At 41.5% G+C, this 20,519-nt stretch overlaps 1 protein-coding gene across 2 annotated transcripts in view; it reads right to left on the reverse strand.

Annotated features, from left to right (window-relative positions):
• The window catches only part of LOC124280096 (protein stum homolog), a 103,056-nt gene extending 85,023 nt beyond the window's left edge, over positions 1-18,033 (reverse strand). Inside the window, exon 1 of one of the 2 annotated variants that reach the window (XM_046715987.1) lies at positions 17,252-18,033. In XM_046715987.1, coding sequence (XP_046571943.1) covers positions 17,252-17,444 — 193 coding nt within the window. In that variant the 5' untranslated portion in view covers positions 17,445-18,033. The remainder of the gene's footprint in view (positions 1-17,251) is intronic. The other variant, XM_046715986.1, reaches the window with a different exon arrangement.
• Positions 18,034-20,519: the final 2,486 nt, after the last annotated feature.

A 20,519-nucleotide genomic window follows, 5' to 3' on the forward strand; every position in this document is an offset into this window, starting at 1 on the left:
TAGCGAACTCCACACGGGTATTTATGAAGGGTTTGTTTTATAAGAAACAAGGAGATTGCAGCTGAAGTATCTGTTCCTGGAATCGGCCCTTGCAGAAAGTCAGCCAATGACGTCATCGCAGCGCCAGCAGCGCCAAAACACGACGCTGTTATTCTATATCATATTTCGGTGTAATGTAAGCATACTTGAATGGAAGCAATAAAACTTATCGCGTGTAGAATGAGGTATGGTAAACAACGTGGCATTCAAGAAGTTGGGATCTCTGGAGAGAAGAGATGCCTTGAGAGGATACTTGAAGAATATAGCGTGTATAACACATATATTTTAGTCATGTTTGCTGTTGATGTTCACAATGAGAAGCCTGGGACAAAGGAACCAATTCTTATTGCAGACCTGTACCAAACCACATATCCAGAAGCATTGTATAACAAGAGGAATGACTTTCCCAGCTTTCCCTTCATGTCGAGCAATATTCAAGCAGCTTGAGCTTTGGTGCCTTCATTTCACAGCTTTCTCGGTTCAACCCAGCATGATCATTTCACGAGTGTCGCTTGGTCAAAAATATTTACAACGCTCAGAACCTGTGAAAATAATTATGGCAGACCATTCTAAATTTGAGTCTTCAGTCACAAATATGTCCAATGCAATTCCCCATTTCCATTTGTCTCTTGTTTGTCATGTTTTAAATTTTATTTGCCTGTGCATGTGTTTGTGACTGATGCCATCAGTTTCACCCATTAGCGATGTTAATGCCATTGATATAGTCGGAATCATGCAGTGGACATTTAGCAGATACTTAAGAGAGCGAAAGAGACACTTAAAAGAAATCTGGACGGAAGGGGGGAGAGAGAGAGGGGGAGGGAAAGGGGAGTGTTTAAGTGTGTGTGCGCGCATGCGTGCGTGCGTGTGTGTGTGTGTGTGAGAGAGAGAGAGAAAGAGAGAGAGAGACACTCCCGCCGAACCACTTCTGCATTGCAAAAGCCCTAAATAAAGCAAGTCTAGATTTCTTCCGGTCCAGTATTGCCCTTCTCACTCGGACTCCTTTTCAATTTAAAAGGAATTATTTGTTTCTATAAAAAATTACACATATCCAGAGACGGAGCGTTAGTCAAATACAAGGGCTGTACTCTATTACTAGAACACTGCTGACTACGGTGTAACACCTAACCCACCCATCACTCACGATAAACCGCACAGCCGCTGGAACAGCATGACCCAGTCAAGAAAAAAACACGTAAAAAGACGCAGTAGAAGACAGTTATCATGCACTAAGGCGATGAATCTTCAAGGGCTTCCTACTCAAACGTCCCCATTCGATCTTTGCTGTCTCATCTAGTGGCAGATTCAGTGCATCCACGTTGTTGCATTGATTGTAATTAATACTAAGCCTCTCCAGCGTGCACCTTACATAACATTCGTACATGGAAAAAACACAGCCCGGGATAGTTAGAAAACAGATAGAGCTGATCAAATCACCTGTTTGTTTAATCTACACTTCAACTCAATAAACCGTGTACACATACATCATTAAATGTTTGTGTTCAAATCGATGGGAGACATTTCGCAGCATGAACCCATGGAACGGTATTGGATGGTGTCCGTGAATATATTCATACTTTACAATAACATTCCAGGTGGGATAGTGGGCCGCATGGGTTTGGTTTTACGCCGCTTTTAGCAATATTCCAGCAATATCACGGCGGTTGACGCCAGAAATGGGCTTCACACATTGTACCCATGTGGGGAATCGGACCCGGGTCTTCGGCGTGACGATCAAAAGCTTTATCCACTAGGCTACCCCACCGCCCCTGCCTCCTGGAGATTTGTAGTGACGGTAGTACCCGTAGTATTCTTTACTTGTGTCCTCGCGGGGATTCGTTTTGAAAATAGTTATCTCAGTCCCTGTTATCTCATACTCGTCTCTTCGTGGGGATTAGCTGTGGACATGGGTCCCTATAATCCAATACTTGTCTCTTCCCTGACAAAACAGGTCCCAAGTACCCCACACTTGTCTCTTTGTGGGGATTCCCTGACAAAACAGTTCCCCAGTACCCAGCGCATGTCTCCCCGTTGAAAGTACACACCTGATTCTTTGGTAAAATATTTTCTTGAAAACAGCATTAATATTTAAAGTGTGTTTTGATTCTGAGTGGTCACAAAAATTGTGCAAGTGTTTCCAAAACACCACAGATATTGTACCCAATTAAAACATTGCTAGCAAAATATGTATGGTTTTATTGGGAATAGTCCCAAGACACCAGGTGTGTACTTTCTCATGTACGTCAGTATAGTCTGTCTCACAGTCCCTGAACCACATTATTTTCCCTACTGCCTAGCCCTCCCTCCTGAATGAATGAATGAAGCAAGTCTAGATTTCCTCAGGAATCTCGGGTCTCCCTGCGGCTCCTTTTCAATTTCAAATGGCTTTGTTTATTACAAACAAAATTATATTTATTTAGATTTGCCAGAACAGGCCCCTGCACCACACACTTGTCTTCTCGTGGGATTTCGTTTGAAAAACAGGCCCCCTGTACCTAGTCTGTCCTACAGTCCCTGAACCACAGTATTTCCCTACTGCAACGTTAAAACTAATTTAAGCAAGTCTAGATTTCCCCAGGTCCTGAATCTCCCAACTCACTGGGGCTCCTTTTCATTATAAAAGGGTTTATTTGTTACTATCAAAACTATATATATTCAGCGACTAAGCGTTAGTCTACCCCGTACCCAAAGCGGTCTCCCCAGATTATTTTGCACAAAAGGTCTCCTGTGGACATTCCAGAACAGGTCTCCTGTACCCAAAGCGTGTCTCCCCATACAGATTATTTTGCAGAACAGGTCTCCTGTGGACATTCCAGAACAGGTCTCCTGTACCCAGAGCGTGTCTCCTCATACAGATTATTTTGCAGAACTGGTCTCCTGTGGAGATTCCAGAACAGATCCCCAGTATCAAATGCCTGTCTGGAAAACAGAGAGCAGTTTTGTTTGAATAGAACATCACAGCACGATGAATAAAAACACTATCACATTTGCCTATGTCTGCATTAATCATAAATAAAAAATGCATATGTTACAGCGATATCTCTGTTTTGCTAGCGCGTCTTATCACTACAGACGGCCGTATTCTTGACATTGTTTTCGGGATAACCACAAGCCCTTTGTATCTATATTAAACCATAACAAACATATAGGCCAAGGCTAGCCGACACTCGATAGCCAAATGTTGTTCATATTTTTAAATTTCAAATCGGTAGCGAAATGACATTACCACAAGACATATTCTGTACAATGTTATCGAGTTCGGGTATTTCCGCCCATGTTCGGGTTCTTCCGGCTTACATCGTGACAACTCGGTCATACGAAGATAAGAAACTGAACATGTAAACCACACGCTCCACGTCAATCAATGTAATCAGTAAGCCGACATAGCTTGCAAAATAGCAGTGTAAACAGAACATCCCTAACAGGGCCTCTTGGGACTATCTGGCGGAAGTGCACGAGTGTTGACGAGAATACCTTTCGCGGTTTGTTGTGCTATCTCTATTTGTAACTAAACATAAGAGGATGTTTATGCAAGTGCGTATCATCTTGGAATGCATCCTACTCGATGGCTTCTCTGCAATGTCTAGTGATTACACGAGTACTTCTGTGCAATGTAACATCACTGTGACAATGGAAATCGCACTTACCTCAAAACAACTTATTATCTTTAATTTTGCAGTATAATGATATTTTTGTTTATATACAACTTCTTTATTCTGAACGTTTCGACATAGATTCTAATGTTGTCAAGAATCTATAGATATGTCCAAACGTCGCCTTTCACAGAATATCCATAAAACTTTCATCATTCTTCATCACCTCAACTTCTAAAATGTCTTCTTTGAGAGGCATTTTAGAAGTTGTATAGATGAAGGAAAACCCAGCTCTATGGATATCAATGACTGCGACGTTTCGGTGTAGGTACTAACACCGTTATCAAGCAAGCACAAAGAGTCTGAAATGCCCATTAAAGAAGTTATCTATAATTTCATTATAAAGAAGACATTCGAATAACAATGATATATGATAAGTCTTTAAGAATATAGTAGCGAGGGTGCGAAATTAGTTTCACGCAGCTTTTAGCAGTATTACGGCAATAGGAATAGGGCCCTTTCACTGTATCGAATGAACGCTTACATTGCCAGAAAAGCCCTTTGTCCAATTTATTTATTTGCACTCAGCAACATTCCAGCTATATGTAAATAAACGAGCCTGGACAAAACAATCTAGTGGTCAACATCATGAGCATCGATCGTCGTAATTGGGATACGATGACATGTGTCAACCAAGTCAGCGAGCCTGACCATCCGATCCCGTTAGTCGCCTCTTACGACAAGCAAGGGTTGCTGAAGATCAATTCTTCACGGGTGCTTAAGATTCAATGAGTGAGTGATCTTCAGTAACTCATGCTTATTCTCAATTTTAACCCTGTCTGAAAATGGGAGGGGTGAATTGCTGCTCCAAATACTTCCTCCAACTCATGGAGGTGTCGACCGTGATGGATTACTTTACGGGAACTTGAGAGTGCTCATTACCCTGCGTGGAAACCACGTCAAGAAAGACGCTGCATGTGTACCTTAAACACGGGCAATCCTGTGGTGTACATCAACAAGACGGTCATTATGCAGTTTAAGGTTTCTTGAAACTCCAAACGGTGTATTTAAATACTGAGATTGAAAAAAACCCTGAAAAACATCTGACGAACTAGGGCGTTACTTCATCTGGCTCTCTAGAGGTGCCAATTAGTGCACCATTCTCATAAAACCATCAACACGTTTATGTGATTACGTATTTTTAATCAACAAATATTTTAACGAGATCAGTGCAATTATAGTTGAGTGTGCTTTCTCCCGAAAACAACCTGCTGGTGCATTTTATCAGCTTTGAATCTATGGATGGGAACTGTCTGCAACGCTCGTAAATATAGAATATTTGAAATCGTTCTCGAGTATTAGAATTAAAGTTAGAACCAACACCCTTTTTGAGGGGTTTAAGCTTAAAAATTATTTTTAAAAAGGAGACAGTGAGTGAGTGAGCGCATTTGTTTTAAAGCTGCTTTGAGTGAGTGAGTTAAGTTTTACGCCGCTTTTAGCAATATACCAGCAATATCACGACGGGAGACACAAGTTGATGCTGCCATCAGTCGTGTTAAATTTATATCACGTCGACCTGTGAAGATCCGGGTTAGAGTTGGTCTTCAGCAACCCATACTTTCGTAAGAGGCGAATAACGGGATCGGGTGGTCAGGCTCGCAGACTTGGTTGACACATGTCATCGTATCCCAGTTGCGTATATCGATGTTCATGCTATTGACCACTGGATTGTCTGGCTAGATCGGTTTTAGTTAACCGGGGGACGATAGTGTGAGCATCGGAAGAGGTTAGTCGAAGTTAAAGTACATGTACACTCATTCAACCAGGTTTCAGATTTGTTGACCTGGGAACTGGTCATACTCGGGTACCATTGTGCCCACCCAATTCAGTAGAACTGTTATGTACTACAGTATATTAGAGTGAAACTTGCCTAGTTTCTGACACCGTTAGACCGGAGATCTCTTATGACATTACTACGTTTATTGTGCGCTGTTTGACGTTCTACTGTATTCTCGCTATGTAACACAGTCTGTATTAATTGAGAATTGACCAGACAATCCAGTGATTGACTGACTGACTGACTGAGTGAGTTTGGTTTTACGCCGCTTTTAGCAATATTCCAGCAACATCACGGCGGGGGACACCAGAAATGGGCTTCACACATTGTGCCCATGTGGGGATTCGAACCCGGTTCTTCGGCGTGACGAGCCAACGCTTTAACCATTAGGCTACCCCACCGCCCCTCCAGTGATTGACATCATCAGCATCAGTGATTTAATGGATCGCGTAGTCTTGGCTTGCCTAATAGACGCATCACTCTTTGGTCATGGTGACAATCACTGGATCGTACGATCACGACTCGGCCATTTGCAGCCTACGTCATTGAATGGGACCATTGAGGTTAAACAACGACCAAAGCAGCAACCATGACAACTCCCCAAATCCCACTCTTACCATTTACTGATGATTAGTTAATACTTTGTTCATTTGCAAAAGAAACGCTTCAGAATAACGAGGTTTCGCTACTCCAGAAGACAATTCCCATCTAAAACCGTTTATTTATCTGTTTCGTGAGACGCGTTAAGTTAGGGCATGTACACACTAAACGCAAACAACTTTTGAGCAAGAATACAACCATGCTTTTTAAATGAATAAATATTTATTCAACTGTTTACTATCTAAACTAATTGCATCAATATTGTAGTTAGCAGGAGGTTTAGACAACGAAACCTGGCGTTATTTATACCACGTTTTGTTTTGAATGCCCATCTTCCGTTTAAAGTGTTGCGGCTAAAAACAATTAAGTTTGTTAAGCTTATCAGCGCCTAGTAGCGATTACAGCCAGATACCCCATGTTTAAAGTTGGTGAAACATTTGTTAACTTCAAAGACAGAGACATTTTGTTAGTTCGCCTTGCTGAAGTAGCGTTACATATGACTGACTGACTGACTGAATTTGGTTTTCGCCGCTTTCAGCAATATTTCAGCAACATCATGGCGGGGGACACCAGAAATGGGCTTCACACATTGTACCCATGTGGGGATTCGAACCCGGGTCTTCGGCGTGACGAGCCAACGCTTTACCCACTAGGCTACCCCACCGCCCCCGTTACATATGCCGTTAACAAGACCGAGTAAGTACGCCGCAGCCAGCAATAGTCTAACTATGTCATGTTGATCTATAAATAATCGAACCCGGACCACACCGATCGATGATGTCAAATTAGCCAAGTTACAAAGACAAAAATTTAAGTCGTCTTCTACGAAAATCATGAGACGCTTTAAATCACTCCTGCCTCGGAAACCTCAGGTGTAAAAATAATAATAAATAATAATAATTCATTTATATAGCGCCTAGTATCCATTTGACAAGTTGCTCACTGGACGCTGTAATCAGAATCTGATTATTGTTACCCCTGATAAACCAAGCTGCCTGTGAGGCGCTAGAAGGTTATAGTCACATGACTTTATCCAACCGGGTACCCATTTTCTGCTGGGTGAACAGAGGCAATTTTGAACAAACTCACTTGCCTAAGGTGAGACCACATGCATCACATGTGCTCCGTTGTGGAGCAGGACTGAAGTCCTAGAAACTCTCAGGAGTCAAGCTGTCAAACACGGTCACCCATCCAAGGACTCTCCGAGCTTGACGTTGTTTAACTTCAACTGATTCGTGACCTGAGCTTTGTGCACAGGACCACACACCGCCACAAAAAATAGGAGGATGTTAGGATTAGGTTTCACGTCCGCTTAATTGAATTACCTGATTTGTTCTCATTTACAGATGATTTGTATGTACCCACACATGACCATATCATCATATCAATTAAATGCAGATATACTGCAATGAAGTACTTCCGTGGGAAGACAGAGCATTCGGCCGTGAGTTTATTGCATCATGCATATACATGTTAAAACCTTTCATGGTCCTCTAGTCTAGTAAAACCCTTCCATGGTCCTCTTAGTCTAGTAAAACCCTTTCATGGTCCTCTACTCTACTAAAAACCTTCCATGGTCCTCTAGTCTACTAAAAAACTTTCATGGCCCTCTAGTCTACTAAAAACCTTCCATGGCCCTCTAGTCTAGTAAAACCCTTTCATGGTCCTCTAGTCTACTGAAAAACCTTTCATGGTCCTCTAGTCTAGTAAAACCTTCCATGGTCCTCTAGTCTAGTAAAAACCTTTCATGGTCCTCTAGTCTAGTGAAACCCTTCCATGGTCCTCTAGTCTAGTGAAAACCTTTCATGGTCCTCTAGTCTACTAAAACCCTTTCATGGTCCTCTAGTCTAGTAAAACCCTTTCATGGTCCTATAGTCTAGTTAAACTTTCGATAGTCCTCTAGTCTAGTAAAACCCTTTCATGGTCCCCTAGTCTAGTGAAAACCTTTGATGGTCCTCTAGTCTAGTGAAAACATTTCATGGTCCTCTAGTCTAGTAAAACCTTTCATGGTCCTCTAGTCTAGTAAAACCCTTTCATGGTCATCTAGTCTACTAAAAACCTTTCGTGGTCCTCTAGTCTAGTGAAAACATTTCATGGTCCTCTAGTCTAGTAAAACCTTTCATGGTCCTCTAGTCTAGTAAAACCCTTTCATGGTCATCTAGTCTACTAAAAACCTTTCGTGGTCCTCTAGTCTAGTGAAAACCTATCATGGTTCTCTAGTCTACTAAAAACCTTTCATGGTCCCCTAGTCTAGTAAAACCCTTTCATGGTCCTCTAGTCTAGTAAAACCCTTTCATGGTCCCCTAGTCTAGTGAAAACCTTTCATGGTCCTCTAGTCTACTGAAAACCTTTCATGGTCCCCTAGTCTACTAAAAACCTTTCATGGTCCTCTAGTCTAGTAAAACCTTCCATGGTCCTCTAATCTAGTAAAACCCTTTCATGGTCCTCTAGTCTAGTGAAAACCTTTCATGGTGCTCTAGTCTAGTGAAAACCTTCCATGGTCCTCTAGTCTAGTGAAAACCTTTCATGGTCCTCTAGTCTAGTGAAACCCTTTCATGGTCCTCTAGTCTAGTGAAACCCTTCCATGGTCCTCTAGTCTAGTGAAAACCTTTCATGGTCCTCTAGTCTACTAAAACCCTTTCATGGTCCTCTAGTCTAGTAAAACCCTTTCATGGTCCTATAGTCTAGTAAAACCTTCCATGGTCCTCTAGTCTAGTGAACCCTTTAATGGTCCTCTAGTCTAGTGAAAACCTTTCATGGTCCTCTAGTCTAGTGAAAACCTTTCATGGTCCTCTAGTCTAGTGAAACCCTTCCATGGTCCTCTAGTCTACTAAAACCTTTCATGGTCTCCTAGTCTATTAAAACCCTTTCATGGTCCTCTAGTCTAGTAAAACCCTTTCATGGTCCTCTAGTCTAGTAAAACCCTTTCATGGTCCCTTAGTCTACTAAAAACCTTTCATGGTCCCCTAGTCTACTAAAAACCTTTCATGGTCCTCTAGTCTAGTAAAACCTTTCATGGTCCTCTAGTCTAGTAAAACCTTCCATGGTCCTCTAGTCTACTAAAAACCTTTCATGGTCCTCTAGTCTAGTGAAAACCTTTTCATGGTCCTCTAGTCTGAGTAAAAACCTTTCATGGTCCTCTAGTCTAGTGAAACATTTCATGGTCCCTCTAGTCTACTGAAAACCTTTCATGGTCCTCTAGTCTAGTAAAACATTTCATGGTCTCTCTAGTCTAGTGAAACATTTCATGGTTCTCTAGTCTAGTGAAAACCATTCATGGTCCTCAAGTCTAGTGAAAACCTTTTCATGGTTCTCTAGTCTAGTGAAAACCTTTCATGGTCCTCAAGTCCTCGTAAAAATCATGGTCATCTAGTGAGAAAAGTCTTCCTCTCGTCTAGCAGAAACCCTGCTCTAGTCTAGTAAAAACCTTTTATGGTCCCTCTTGTAAAACCTTCCTCCTCGTCTAGTCTAGTGAAAACGTTTCATGGTCCTCTTACCAAAAACCTTTCTCTCGTCTAGCTAGTAAAACCTTTTGGCTCTAGTCTAGTGAAAACCTTTCATGGTCCTCTAGTCTAGTAAAACCCTTTCATGGTCCTCTAGTCTAGTAAAGCCTTTCATGGTCCCCTAGTAAAAAAACCTCTAGTCTAGTGAAAACCTTTCATGGTCCTCTAGTCTAGTAAAACCCTTTCATGGTCCTCTAGTCTAGTGAAAACCTTTCATGGTCCTCTAGTCTAGTAAAACCCTTTCATGGTCCCTCTAGTCTACTGAAAACCTTTCATGGTCCTCTAGTCTAGTGAAAACCCTTTCATGGTCCTCTAGTCTAGTAAAAACCCTTTCATGGTCCCTAGTCTAGTCATGGTCCTCTAGTCTAGTAAACCCTTTCATGGTCCTCTAGTCTAGTGAAAACCTTTCATGGTCCTCTAGTCTAGTGAAAACCTTTCATGGTCTAGTCTAGTGAAACCCTTTCATGGTCCTCTAGTCTAGTAAAACCCTTTCATGGTCCTCTAGTAAAACCCTTTCATGGTCCTCTTTCTAGTCTAGTAAAACCTTTTCATGGTCCTCAGTCTAGTGAAAACCTTTCATGGTCCTCTAGTCTAGTAAAACCTTTCATGGTCCCTAGTCTAGTGAAACCTTTCCATGGTCCTCTAGTCTACTAAAAACCTTTCATGGTCCTCTAGTCTAGTAAAACCTTTCATGGTCCTCTAGTCTAGTAAAACCTTCCATGGTCCTCTAGTCTACTAAAAACCTTTCATGGTCCTCTTAGTCTAGTAAAACCTTTCATGGTCCTCTAGTCTAGTAAAAACCTTTCATGGTCCTCTAGTCTAGTGAAACATTTCATGGTCCTCTAGTCTACTGAAAACCTTTCATGGTCCTCTAGTCTAGTAAAACCTTTCATGGTTCTCTAGTCTAGTGAAACATTTCATGGTTCTCTAGTCTAGTGAAAACCTTTCATGGTCCTCAAGTCTAGTGAAAACTTTTCATGGTTCTCTAGTCTAGTGAAAACTTTTCATGGTCCTCAAGTCTCGTGAAATCATGGTCATCTAGTGAAAGTCTTCCTCTCGTCTAGCGAAAACCCTGCTCTAGTCTAGTGAAAACCTTTTATGGTCCTCTTGTGAAAACCTTCCTCTCGTCTAGTGAAAACGTTTCATGGTCCTCTTGTGAAAACCTTTCTCTCGTCAAGCACAAACCTTGCTCTCGTCTAGTGAAAACGTTTCATGGTCCTCTCGTGAAGACCATTGTGATACAAAATTAAGACGTTTACCGCATTACATATCGGGTTTGATGGGAAACCAATGGTTCATGGCACGAATAACAATCCTTGGAGTTGTGACCACACAATCCTCATGTTAGCTCGTTCTGTGAGTGGAGTGAGTGAATGAGGGATATTTATGACACTTTTAGACATCGAGAAACATAACCCAGTAAGCCTGAATTCTAACCTACCAACACAAGTCACCACCAACGTCGGATAAGAAGCTCCACTCCCCAATAAGACAGTAATCCCACAATGAACATCCTGCTGCCTCGATATGTCATCTTAAATAGCCGTCTTTATGTGTCTGTCTCTAGTCGGAAATGATTGAATGAAAACCTGCAGCATGAAACCGACCATTGTCACGCTTTCACTCTGCTGTCAAGAAAGATTTGCAAAATAAAAACGATCGAAACATTTTCACAATCACAACAAATCTCTGCTAAATGCACGTTTTTTGTCACAAATGTGTTTACATCACTGTGAAAAGGGGTGATATCAGATGTTCACGAAATATGTAGCATATCCTGCTCCACTGGTGTCAACTGTGACAAACATATACAAAACATGACTTAAAAACAGAAGATATGGTCATTGTTTATTTATTTTCACAACCCGGCTTCCGGCCAATGACCCTCACCTGATCAATATTGTTGATACAATTCCCCTGACCTCCCCGCTGACCGGAGTCGCTAAATCAATGGCCATCTAGTCTGGCTACTTCCGGTATTGAAGACAGAAACAAGTTGTTGGTTTCCTGTCAGAGGAAATAAGGGATATAAATGACGTTAGTGCTGGTGTCCGTCCACCAGTCACTACAGAAGTCGGATTGTGTTATCGTGTTATAACACAAGCTAATGGGTAGCACAACGACCGTTCAGCCTGCTGTATTACAATCATTCCATTGATTGGATGAAGGATGTGTGCTTTGTGGTTTAATGGGTTTTGTTCGGCTCATAATCTCCCTCGACAATATTGGTGTTGCTTTCAGTTGGACTCGCGGTCTGTACATTGTCAATGTAATACAGACCAAACCATTCATAGTGATTTTGGTCATGACACGCAGGGGGGTCACTTACTTTATACATAAATAATGGGGTGTGTGTGTGTGTTTCATTCACATTCTACATGCTTCTTCATAAAAATCATCATCAACCCCCACCCCACCCCACGCCATAAATTGTGAACGGTCCATAAATACGTTGTATTACTGTACTGGTACCACATTATTTTCCCTGCCCCGAAGCGCTTACTTCAACGCCAAACCCTAAATGGAGCAAGTCTAGATTTTACCCCATTTCTGAATGAATCTCCAAGCATACTGGGTTCCCCTTCAATTTAATTGGAGTTATTTGATGATCGAGACTGGACCAGACAATCCAGTAATCAACATCATGAGCATCGATCTACGCATCTGGGAATCGACGAGCCTGATCCCGTTAGTCGCCTCTTACGACAAGCATGGGTTACTGAAGATCATTCTAACCCGGATCTTCAAGGGTCCATTACTACAAGGTGAGGTGGGGGTAAATGGGGCTTAACCTTGTCTACAGATTATTGCATTTAAATTACGATGTGCATGCATGTTTGTTTGTTTTCGTTATTGTTTGTTAGTGTGCGTGCGTTCAGGCGTGCGTGTGTGTGACGCTATTAAATATTCAACACTCTGAATGTTTGGGACTCCATGTTACAACTTCATTTTCCTCCATGCAGCAAGAAGCACAATGCTACCTTCAAACGTGACAACATCATGATTACGATGCAGGGTTTATGGCCAAGTTGATGTGCATTTTGCGTCCCTTGTGAGGAACTATCGCACTACCCATTTGCCCACCTTTCCTCACCTTTAAGAAATGACAATACGGGTTTAACCATGCCATTTTTGTAATCCATGACAGTGAACATCTGACAGAAATCATGGAAACCATGACATTGTCTTGTTGACGGTGATAGAACTATACTACATAAAATGTTAAGGAACATGCGATTAATATCCAATGACTGTGGTTAAGGATGTTCGTTAAATTGTTTTGAGTAGTATACATCAAGATCTAGTTGTGACAATGCCTGGTGACCCTGGGGCGAACGTGAGTCGTTCAAGTTAATAACTTGCCTTTTACGTCGGCGCTGTGACAAAATATAATGAAACTGAGCATGGTCGATTGCCTTTTTTATCAAAACGCCTAAAATGTTTTTACAGTGTTCAACGCAAAGACTCTCAAGCAGAGGAGACCAGAAGATGTGGTATCTGACAATGACATATAGGCATTAGAAATGCCAAGGACATATTTGTTCTAATTGCTCGGAATCGGCCATGGTGAGAATAGCAAGTCAAATGCAATAACTGATAGACCTGATGAACGGAGGGTATCATCTGTGTCGACGGTTTACAACGAGGATCGTGTTTTTAAAAGTTTTTTTAGGTTTTCTCTTCCTCTCTCCCTCCCCCTCTCTCTCCACCTCTCTCACCCCCTCCTCGTCTCTTTCTCTCTCTCCCTCCCTCGCTTATCTCTCTCACTCTGTATGTATGTGTGTGTGTGTCTGTGTGCGTCACTCTCTCCACCTCTCTCTCTGTCTCTCTCTTTCTCTCTCTTCTGTGTGCGTCACTCTCTCCACCTCTCTCTGTCTCTCTCTCTCTCTCTCCCTCCTCCTCCTCTCTCTCTCTCTCTGTATGTATGTGTGTCTGTGTGCGTCACTCTCTCCACCTCTCTCTCTCTGTCTCTCTCTTTCTCTCTCTCCCTCCCTCCCTTCTCTCTCTCACTCTGTATGTATGTGTGTGTCTGTGTGCGTCACTCTCTCCACCTCTCTCTCTCTCTCTCTCTCTCTTGCTCACTCTCTCTCCCTCCCTCCCTCTCTCTCACTCTGTATGTATGTGTATGTCTGTGTGCCTGTGTCCGTCTCTCTCTCTCTCTCACTCCCTTCCCTCTCTCTCACTCTGTATGTATGTGTATGTCTGTGTGCCTGTGTCCGTCTCTCTCTCTCTCTCTCTCTCTCTCTCTCTCTCTCTCTCTCTCTCTCTCTCTCTCTCTCTCTCTCTCTCTCTCTCTCACCGGATAGCCGTGCCTCTCTCAATATACAAAGATAAAGATTCAATGTATAATGTATAATGATCTGTACAAGTATAATGATCTGTACAAACCATAATGTAATTCCAATTTAATTTACATTTGTTATACTCTGTTAATGTCAACACAATGACTCATGCCCAGGCTGCCGGGCTCCGCTGGGATTCACCGTCTGTAAACACAGATGTGACGTCTTCTGAGATATTGTCTAGTTTTTCAGCAATATCAGGCAGTATTTATAGACTCATCGCAGGAATGCCATAGCAATGTATGTTTTCACAATCATTATATCAGAAATTGGTGTCGTGACATTCAAATACTTCTGAGATTCGAGACAATCCGGGAATAATAATCCGTATTTCTGTCTGACGAAATGTCTTAAGTCAAATGAAAAGGCCTCTTAGTGAGACATTTCTTGACTTAATAATTAATGCAGAACCAATTAACCTCTATCATGATGTGATTATCAAGTGCGCTAATTAAACAATCATTAATAGATGCAGTTCATTAGCTGCAGTGCAATCACAATTCACAACACCTGCAACAGGTATATCGATCTGTGAGGTAAATATAGTACGTTAGCCCATTTGCATATTTACAACTCATCACTAGAGTTCGCTGCGCATGTGCGCTCGTGACATCTCCTGTTATTCCTGGATTGGTGCCAAAACGTCAACTGGAGCCAGTAGGATTCAAATCTATTAACGGTTACGGAGAGAGGAGGAGTAGATCCGAATCTTCCATATCAGGTTTCGGAAAGGGACGATTGGGACCGAATGAGACCGAGTGGGGGCGACTGGCACTGAGTCTTACATATTAGGTTACGGAAAGGGGCGAGTGGGGACGAGTGGGACCAAATGGGACCGAATGGGACCGAGATTTCTTTATCAGGCAGATGGGGCGAGCGGGGACGAATTAGACCGCCTTCCTCATCAGGTTACGGGAAGGGGCGAGTGGGGACGAGTCGGAATGAGTGGTGACGACTAAGGTTTAGTCTTACATATCAGGTTACGGAAAGGGGCGATTTGGGCCGAATGGGACCGAGATTTCTTTATCAGGCGAATGGGGCGAGTGGTGACGAAATAGACCGTCTTCAATATCAGGTTACGGGAAGGGCGAGCGGGACATAACAAACGGATTGAACACATGCACAATATGGGATACCTTCCATGAAGCATATCGCCTTGGAATTTCTGCCAAACGTGTTTCGCCTATAGAGACTGATACACGATACCAAGTCACAAGAGAATCTTGACGAGGAAATGTTAGCATAAAGGAATACAATGGCTGTTACCACTTGCAGTGATGCTTCAAACTTGTACTACAGCTGTCTGGCGTTAAAGGAGTACTTCCCGTGTACACAAACAAGTGGCAGGAGGTTTTGCGATTATTCCTTTAAGTATACAACGTGGGGATGAAGCGTAATTGTTTACAGCGACGTAAGCAGGTTAGCGTTAAAATTTAACGTCACATCGGCAATATGTCAGCCATATTATGACGAGAACAATTTATACATTATGGTACACAATAGGACCGAGATTTCTTTATCAGGCGGTTGGGGCGAGGGGGGACGAATTAGATCTTGAAGTATACAACGTGGGGATGAAGCGTAATTGTTTACAGCGACGTAAACAGGTAAGCGTTAAAATTTAACGTCACATTGGCAATATGTCAGCCATATTATGACGAGAACAATTTAGACATTATGATACACAATAAGACCATAAATCTGTCGACAATGCACAGTACAACAACTAAGGAATCCCAGTTTTGTATTTAAACAACCAAACCTTAAATTGGTGTCACTATACAGAACAACACACAGATCGCCATACTAACGGCTTAGAGTGTACGACAGAACAAAATAAATTATAATATATACTGAACAGCCAAAGAAACGCAAGTCTGGCTTTTTGTCACTTTTGAACGTTCCATCAACATGAACGCTTACTTTTATGAGATTTCATTTTTTCGAACTCGCGTTTCTTTTGCTGTTCAGTATATATGTTTGTGGAGACGTTCACGAACAAATTTTCATGTAAGGTAATTATTTTCATAATTACCATACATGTAATACACATAATAAATATAACACATTTCTGAGCAACATAAAGTAACAGATAAACGTTTAATGGGGGACGATTCGAACAAATTGTCTAGGTTAGAATCTTTTTCAAAGCCATTTAAACATCTAAATGTCTACCAACAAAACCAGCGCTTAATAATCACGTCCTTAATGTTCATTAGGTAGAATTGCTATATTTCACGCAGGCCACTGAGCACAAAGTCTTGTGCCGGACAGGAAAATGCCACCAGCTTAAGAAGCATGGTCTGTTCAAGACCCGTTCGTAGATTAATCGTTTATTAATACATTAACAATCTCCAACTCCAGCAGGTGGAACCACAACTTAAAGGGTTAAGTCTCACAGCAGGTGCATCATGGTATATTAAACAGGGAAATCGCTATGCTATTTACAACACCAAGCGGCTCAGACTCCCTAGCGAAGATTAAAATTGACATGACAAGCTCTGCAATGAACACATCAGGATAGGTGGATTTCACACAGTGACGTCAGGCTATGTTTACAGTTTATATTTTTCTGATGAGACGGTTCTGTGTTCGTTGAGCTGAAATATATCTATTTACCTAATATGTTCATGCAATTTCGTCAGTTGGTTGAACATTATTGGCTTAACATGTCAATAACATATATTGATGAAGGTTGAACGGGTTGTTTTCAAGTTACACATGGGTCACCAGCCAGATCAAGGGAACGTACGATCTGGTATCAAAAAACAAATTAATTACAAGAGAGTATGGTTTGGAAAACTCTTACATGATTACTAGACGTAATTGACCGAAAAATCACCTTAAGCAACGGCTCCGAAAATGGAATTTGAGAATATAATTTAATTGATATTTGCATAATTGACTTTAGTTTTGACTCCTGAACACTTATTTGGATAGTAAGATCTTCAGAGATTATACCAGCTTTGAAATTTCTTCCATTGCAACTTGTAATTACACTGATTGCATCGGAAAATTAAATCTTTCGTTGAAATCTGTCAATCATCCCCATTGTCATTTTGTGATGCTTAAGTGTGACGATGAATATCATAATAAGGATACGAGGTTTGTTTCAATGATGATTATATGAATAATACAAAAGAATATAACGAATGCAATAACAGTTCTGTGATGTTGATGATGATGATGATGATGATGATGATGATGACGATGAAGATCATAATAAGGATATGAAGACTGTTTAATGATGATTATATGCATAATAAAAAGTATATAACGAATGCAAGAACAGTTCTGTGATGATGATGATGATGATGATGATGATAAAGTACTTACCTAGTCCTGGGATGATGATATTGAGAACGCAGCACATGACAGCCACTGGCAATGGCATACACGGTATCGCATTATACAGAGGCCCGTGTTTTTCAGCTATTTCAATAATCTCGGCTTTCTCATCACTTATATGCACATTTTTCCTCTGTGGTCCAGTAAGGGATGTTTTAACGTCGTCTTGTGGTGTAGCCATCGTAATTAAAGAATCCAAACCTGTGAGAGTAACTTTTTCCAAATATCGTTCGCTCAAGTAGACTGGGTTACTCCATGATGCGTTGAAACCAAAGAGGAACTGGTAGCGTAAAAAACTCCACAGCAGCGTTCCACAGCTATGTTCAGTCCTTCTCGGCCGCTGAGTATCACTGTGAACTCCTAACACCGAGATAACTGGCTCCCACAACAACACCGTGGATATCGCTAGTACTGATTCTCTTAACAAACAACTCCTGAACCGCGTGGACGGTGGTATGATTAAATTGTTATCCAGTGATTAAGGACTCGAATGGTGAGTATTACGCTGTGCAGGTGAATCTATGCCAGGTTCACCCAAAAAGAAAAAGTGCCAAAGTTTAGGAATTAGAGTCTTTGAGGAGCCTGGGTTAGTCTAGAAGGAATTTCTTCACGGTGTGTAATCCATTTATCAGTCCGCTGCGGAGGTGAACGGAGCTCCTCCTATCAGGCTGAATACCTCAAATATATAAACAAGCTTGGGAATAATCTCAGGTTTGCTGCCTGGCAATGCTCGAAGACACTCGCAACACGGCCTGCTGTAGCAGCAATCGGCATTGATTAAATGATGATGATGATGATGATGATGATGATGATGATGATGATGATGATGATGATGATGATGATGATGATGATGATGATGATGATGATGATGATGATGATGATGATGATGATGATGATGATGATGATGATGATGATGATGATGATGATGATGATGATGATGATGATGATGATGATGATGATGATGATGATGATGATGATGATGATGATGATGATGATGATGATGATGATGATGATGATGATGATGATGATGATGATGATGATGATGATGATGATGATGATGATGATGATGATGATGATGATGATGATGATGATGATGATGATGATGATGATGATGATGATGATGATGATGATGATGATGATGATGATGATGATGATGATGATGATGATGATGATGATGATGATGATGATGATGATGATGATGATGATGATGATGATGATGATGATGATGATGATGATGATGATGATGATGATGATGATGATGATGATGATGATGATGATGATGATGATGATGATGATGATGATGATGATGATGATGATGATGATGATGATGATGATGATGATGATGATGATGATGATGATGATGATGATGATGATGATGATGATGATGATGATGATGATGATGATGATGATGATGATGATGATGATGATGATGATGATGATGATGATGATGATGATGATGATGATGATGATGATGATGATGATGATGATGATGATGATGATGATGATGATGATGATGATGATGATGATGATGATGATGATGATGATGATGATGATGATGATGATGATGATGATGATGATGATGATGATGATGATGATGATGATGATGATGATGATGATGATGATGATGATGATGATGATGATGATGATGATGATGATGATGATGATGATGATGATGATGATGATGATGATGATGATGATGATGATGATGATGATGATGATGATGATGATGATGATGATGATGATGATGATGATGATGATGATGATGATGATGATGATGATGATGATGATGATGATGATGATGATGATGATGATGATGATGATGATGATGATGATGATGATGATGATGATGATGATGATGATGATGATGATGATGATGATGATGATGATGATGATGATGATGATGATGATGATGATGATGATGATGATGATGATGATGATGATGATGATGATGATGATGATGATGATGATGATGATGATGATGATGATGATGATGATGATGATGATGATGATGATGATGATGATGATGATGATGATGATGATGATGATGATGATGATGATGATGATGATGATGATGATGATGATGATGATGATGATGATGATGATGATGATGATGATGATGATGATGATGATGATGATGATGATGATGATGATGATGATGATGATGATGATGATGATGATGATGATGATGATGATGATGATGATGATGATGATGATGATGATGATGATGATGATGATGATGATGATGATGATGATGATGATGATGATGATGATGATGATGATGGAAGACACTCATAACACGGCCTGCTGTAGCAGCAATCGGCATTGATTAAGCACTAGCAAGGAATTTCTCAGAGTAGCGTGCTAACCTCGCAAGCAACACGGGCGTATGGAGGCAGTACCGCATTACCTGTTGTTGGTGGGAGGGAGAGTTGACAGAGACTTATTGGGGAGACATTACCGTATTACCTGTTGTTGGTGTGAGGGAGAGTTGACAGAGACTTGTTGGGGAGACATTACCGTATTACCTGTAGTTGGTGGGAGGGAGAGTTGACAGAGACTTGTTGGGGAGACATTACCGTATTACCTGTTGTTGGTGGGAGGGAGAGTTGACAGAGACTTGTTGGGGAGACAGTACCGTATTACCTGTTGTTGGTGTGAGGGAGAGTTGACAGAGACTTGTTGGGGAGACATTACCGTATTACCTGTAGTTGGTGTGACGGAGAGTTGACAGAGACTTGTTGGGGAGACAGTACCGTATTACCTGTAGTTGGTGGGAGGGAGAATTGACAGAGACATGTTGGGGAGACATTACCGTATTAACTGTTGTTGGTGTGAGGGAGAATTGACAGAGACATGTTGGGGAGACATTACCGCATTACCTGTTGTTGGTGGGAGGAGAGGTAACAGAGACTTGTTGGGGGACATTACAATAATACCGTGTTGGGGAAGTGAGAGTTGACACTTGTTAGGCAGCACCGTGTTACCTGTAGTTGGTGTGGAGGAGAGACTTGACAGAGACTTGTTGGGGGAGACAGTACCGTATTACCTGTTGTTGGTGGGAGAGAGTTGACAGAGACTTGTTGGGGAGACAGTACCGTATTACCTGTTGTTGGTGTGAGGGAGAGCTGACAGAGACATGTTGGGGAGACAGTACCGCATTACCTGTAGTTGGTGTGAGGAGAGCTGACAGAGACTTGTTGGGGAGACAGCACTGCATTACCTGTAGTTGGTGGGAGGGAGAGCTGACAGAGACATG

Source organism: Haliotis rubra, unplaced genomic scaffold (genome assembly GCF_003918875.1).
Source record: "Haliotis rubra isolate DU_JTF1 unplaced genomic scaffold, ASM391887v1 Scf26, whole genome shotgun sequence".
In the NCBI taxonomy this organism is placed as follows: domain Eukaryota; kingdom Metazoa; phylum Mollusca; class Gastropoda; order Lepetellida; family Haliotidae; genus Haliotis; species Haliotis rubra.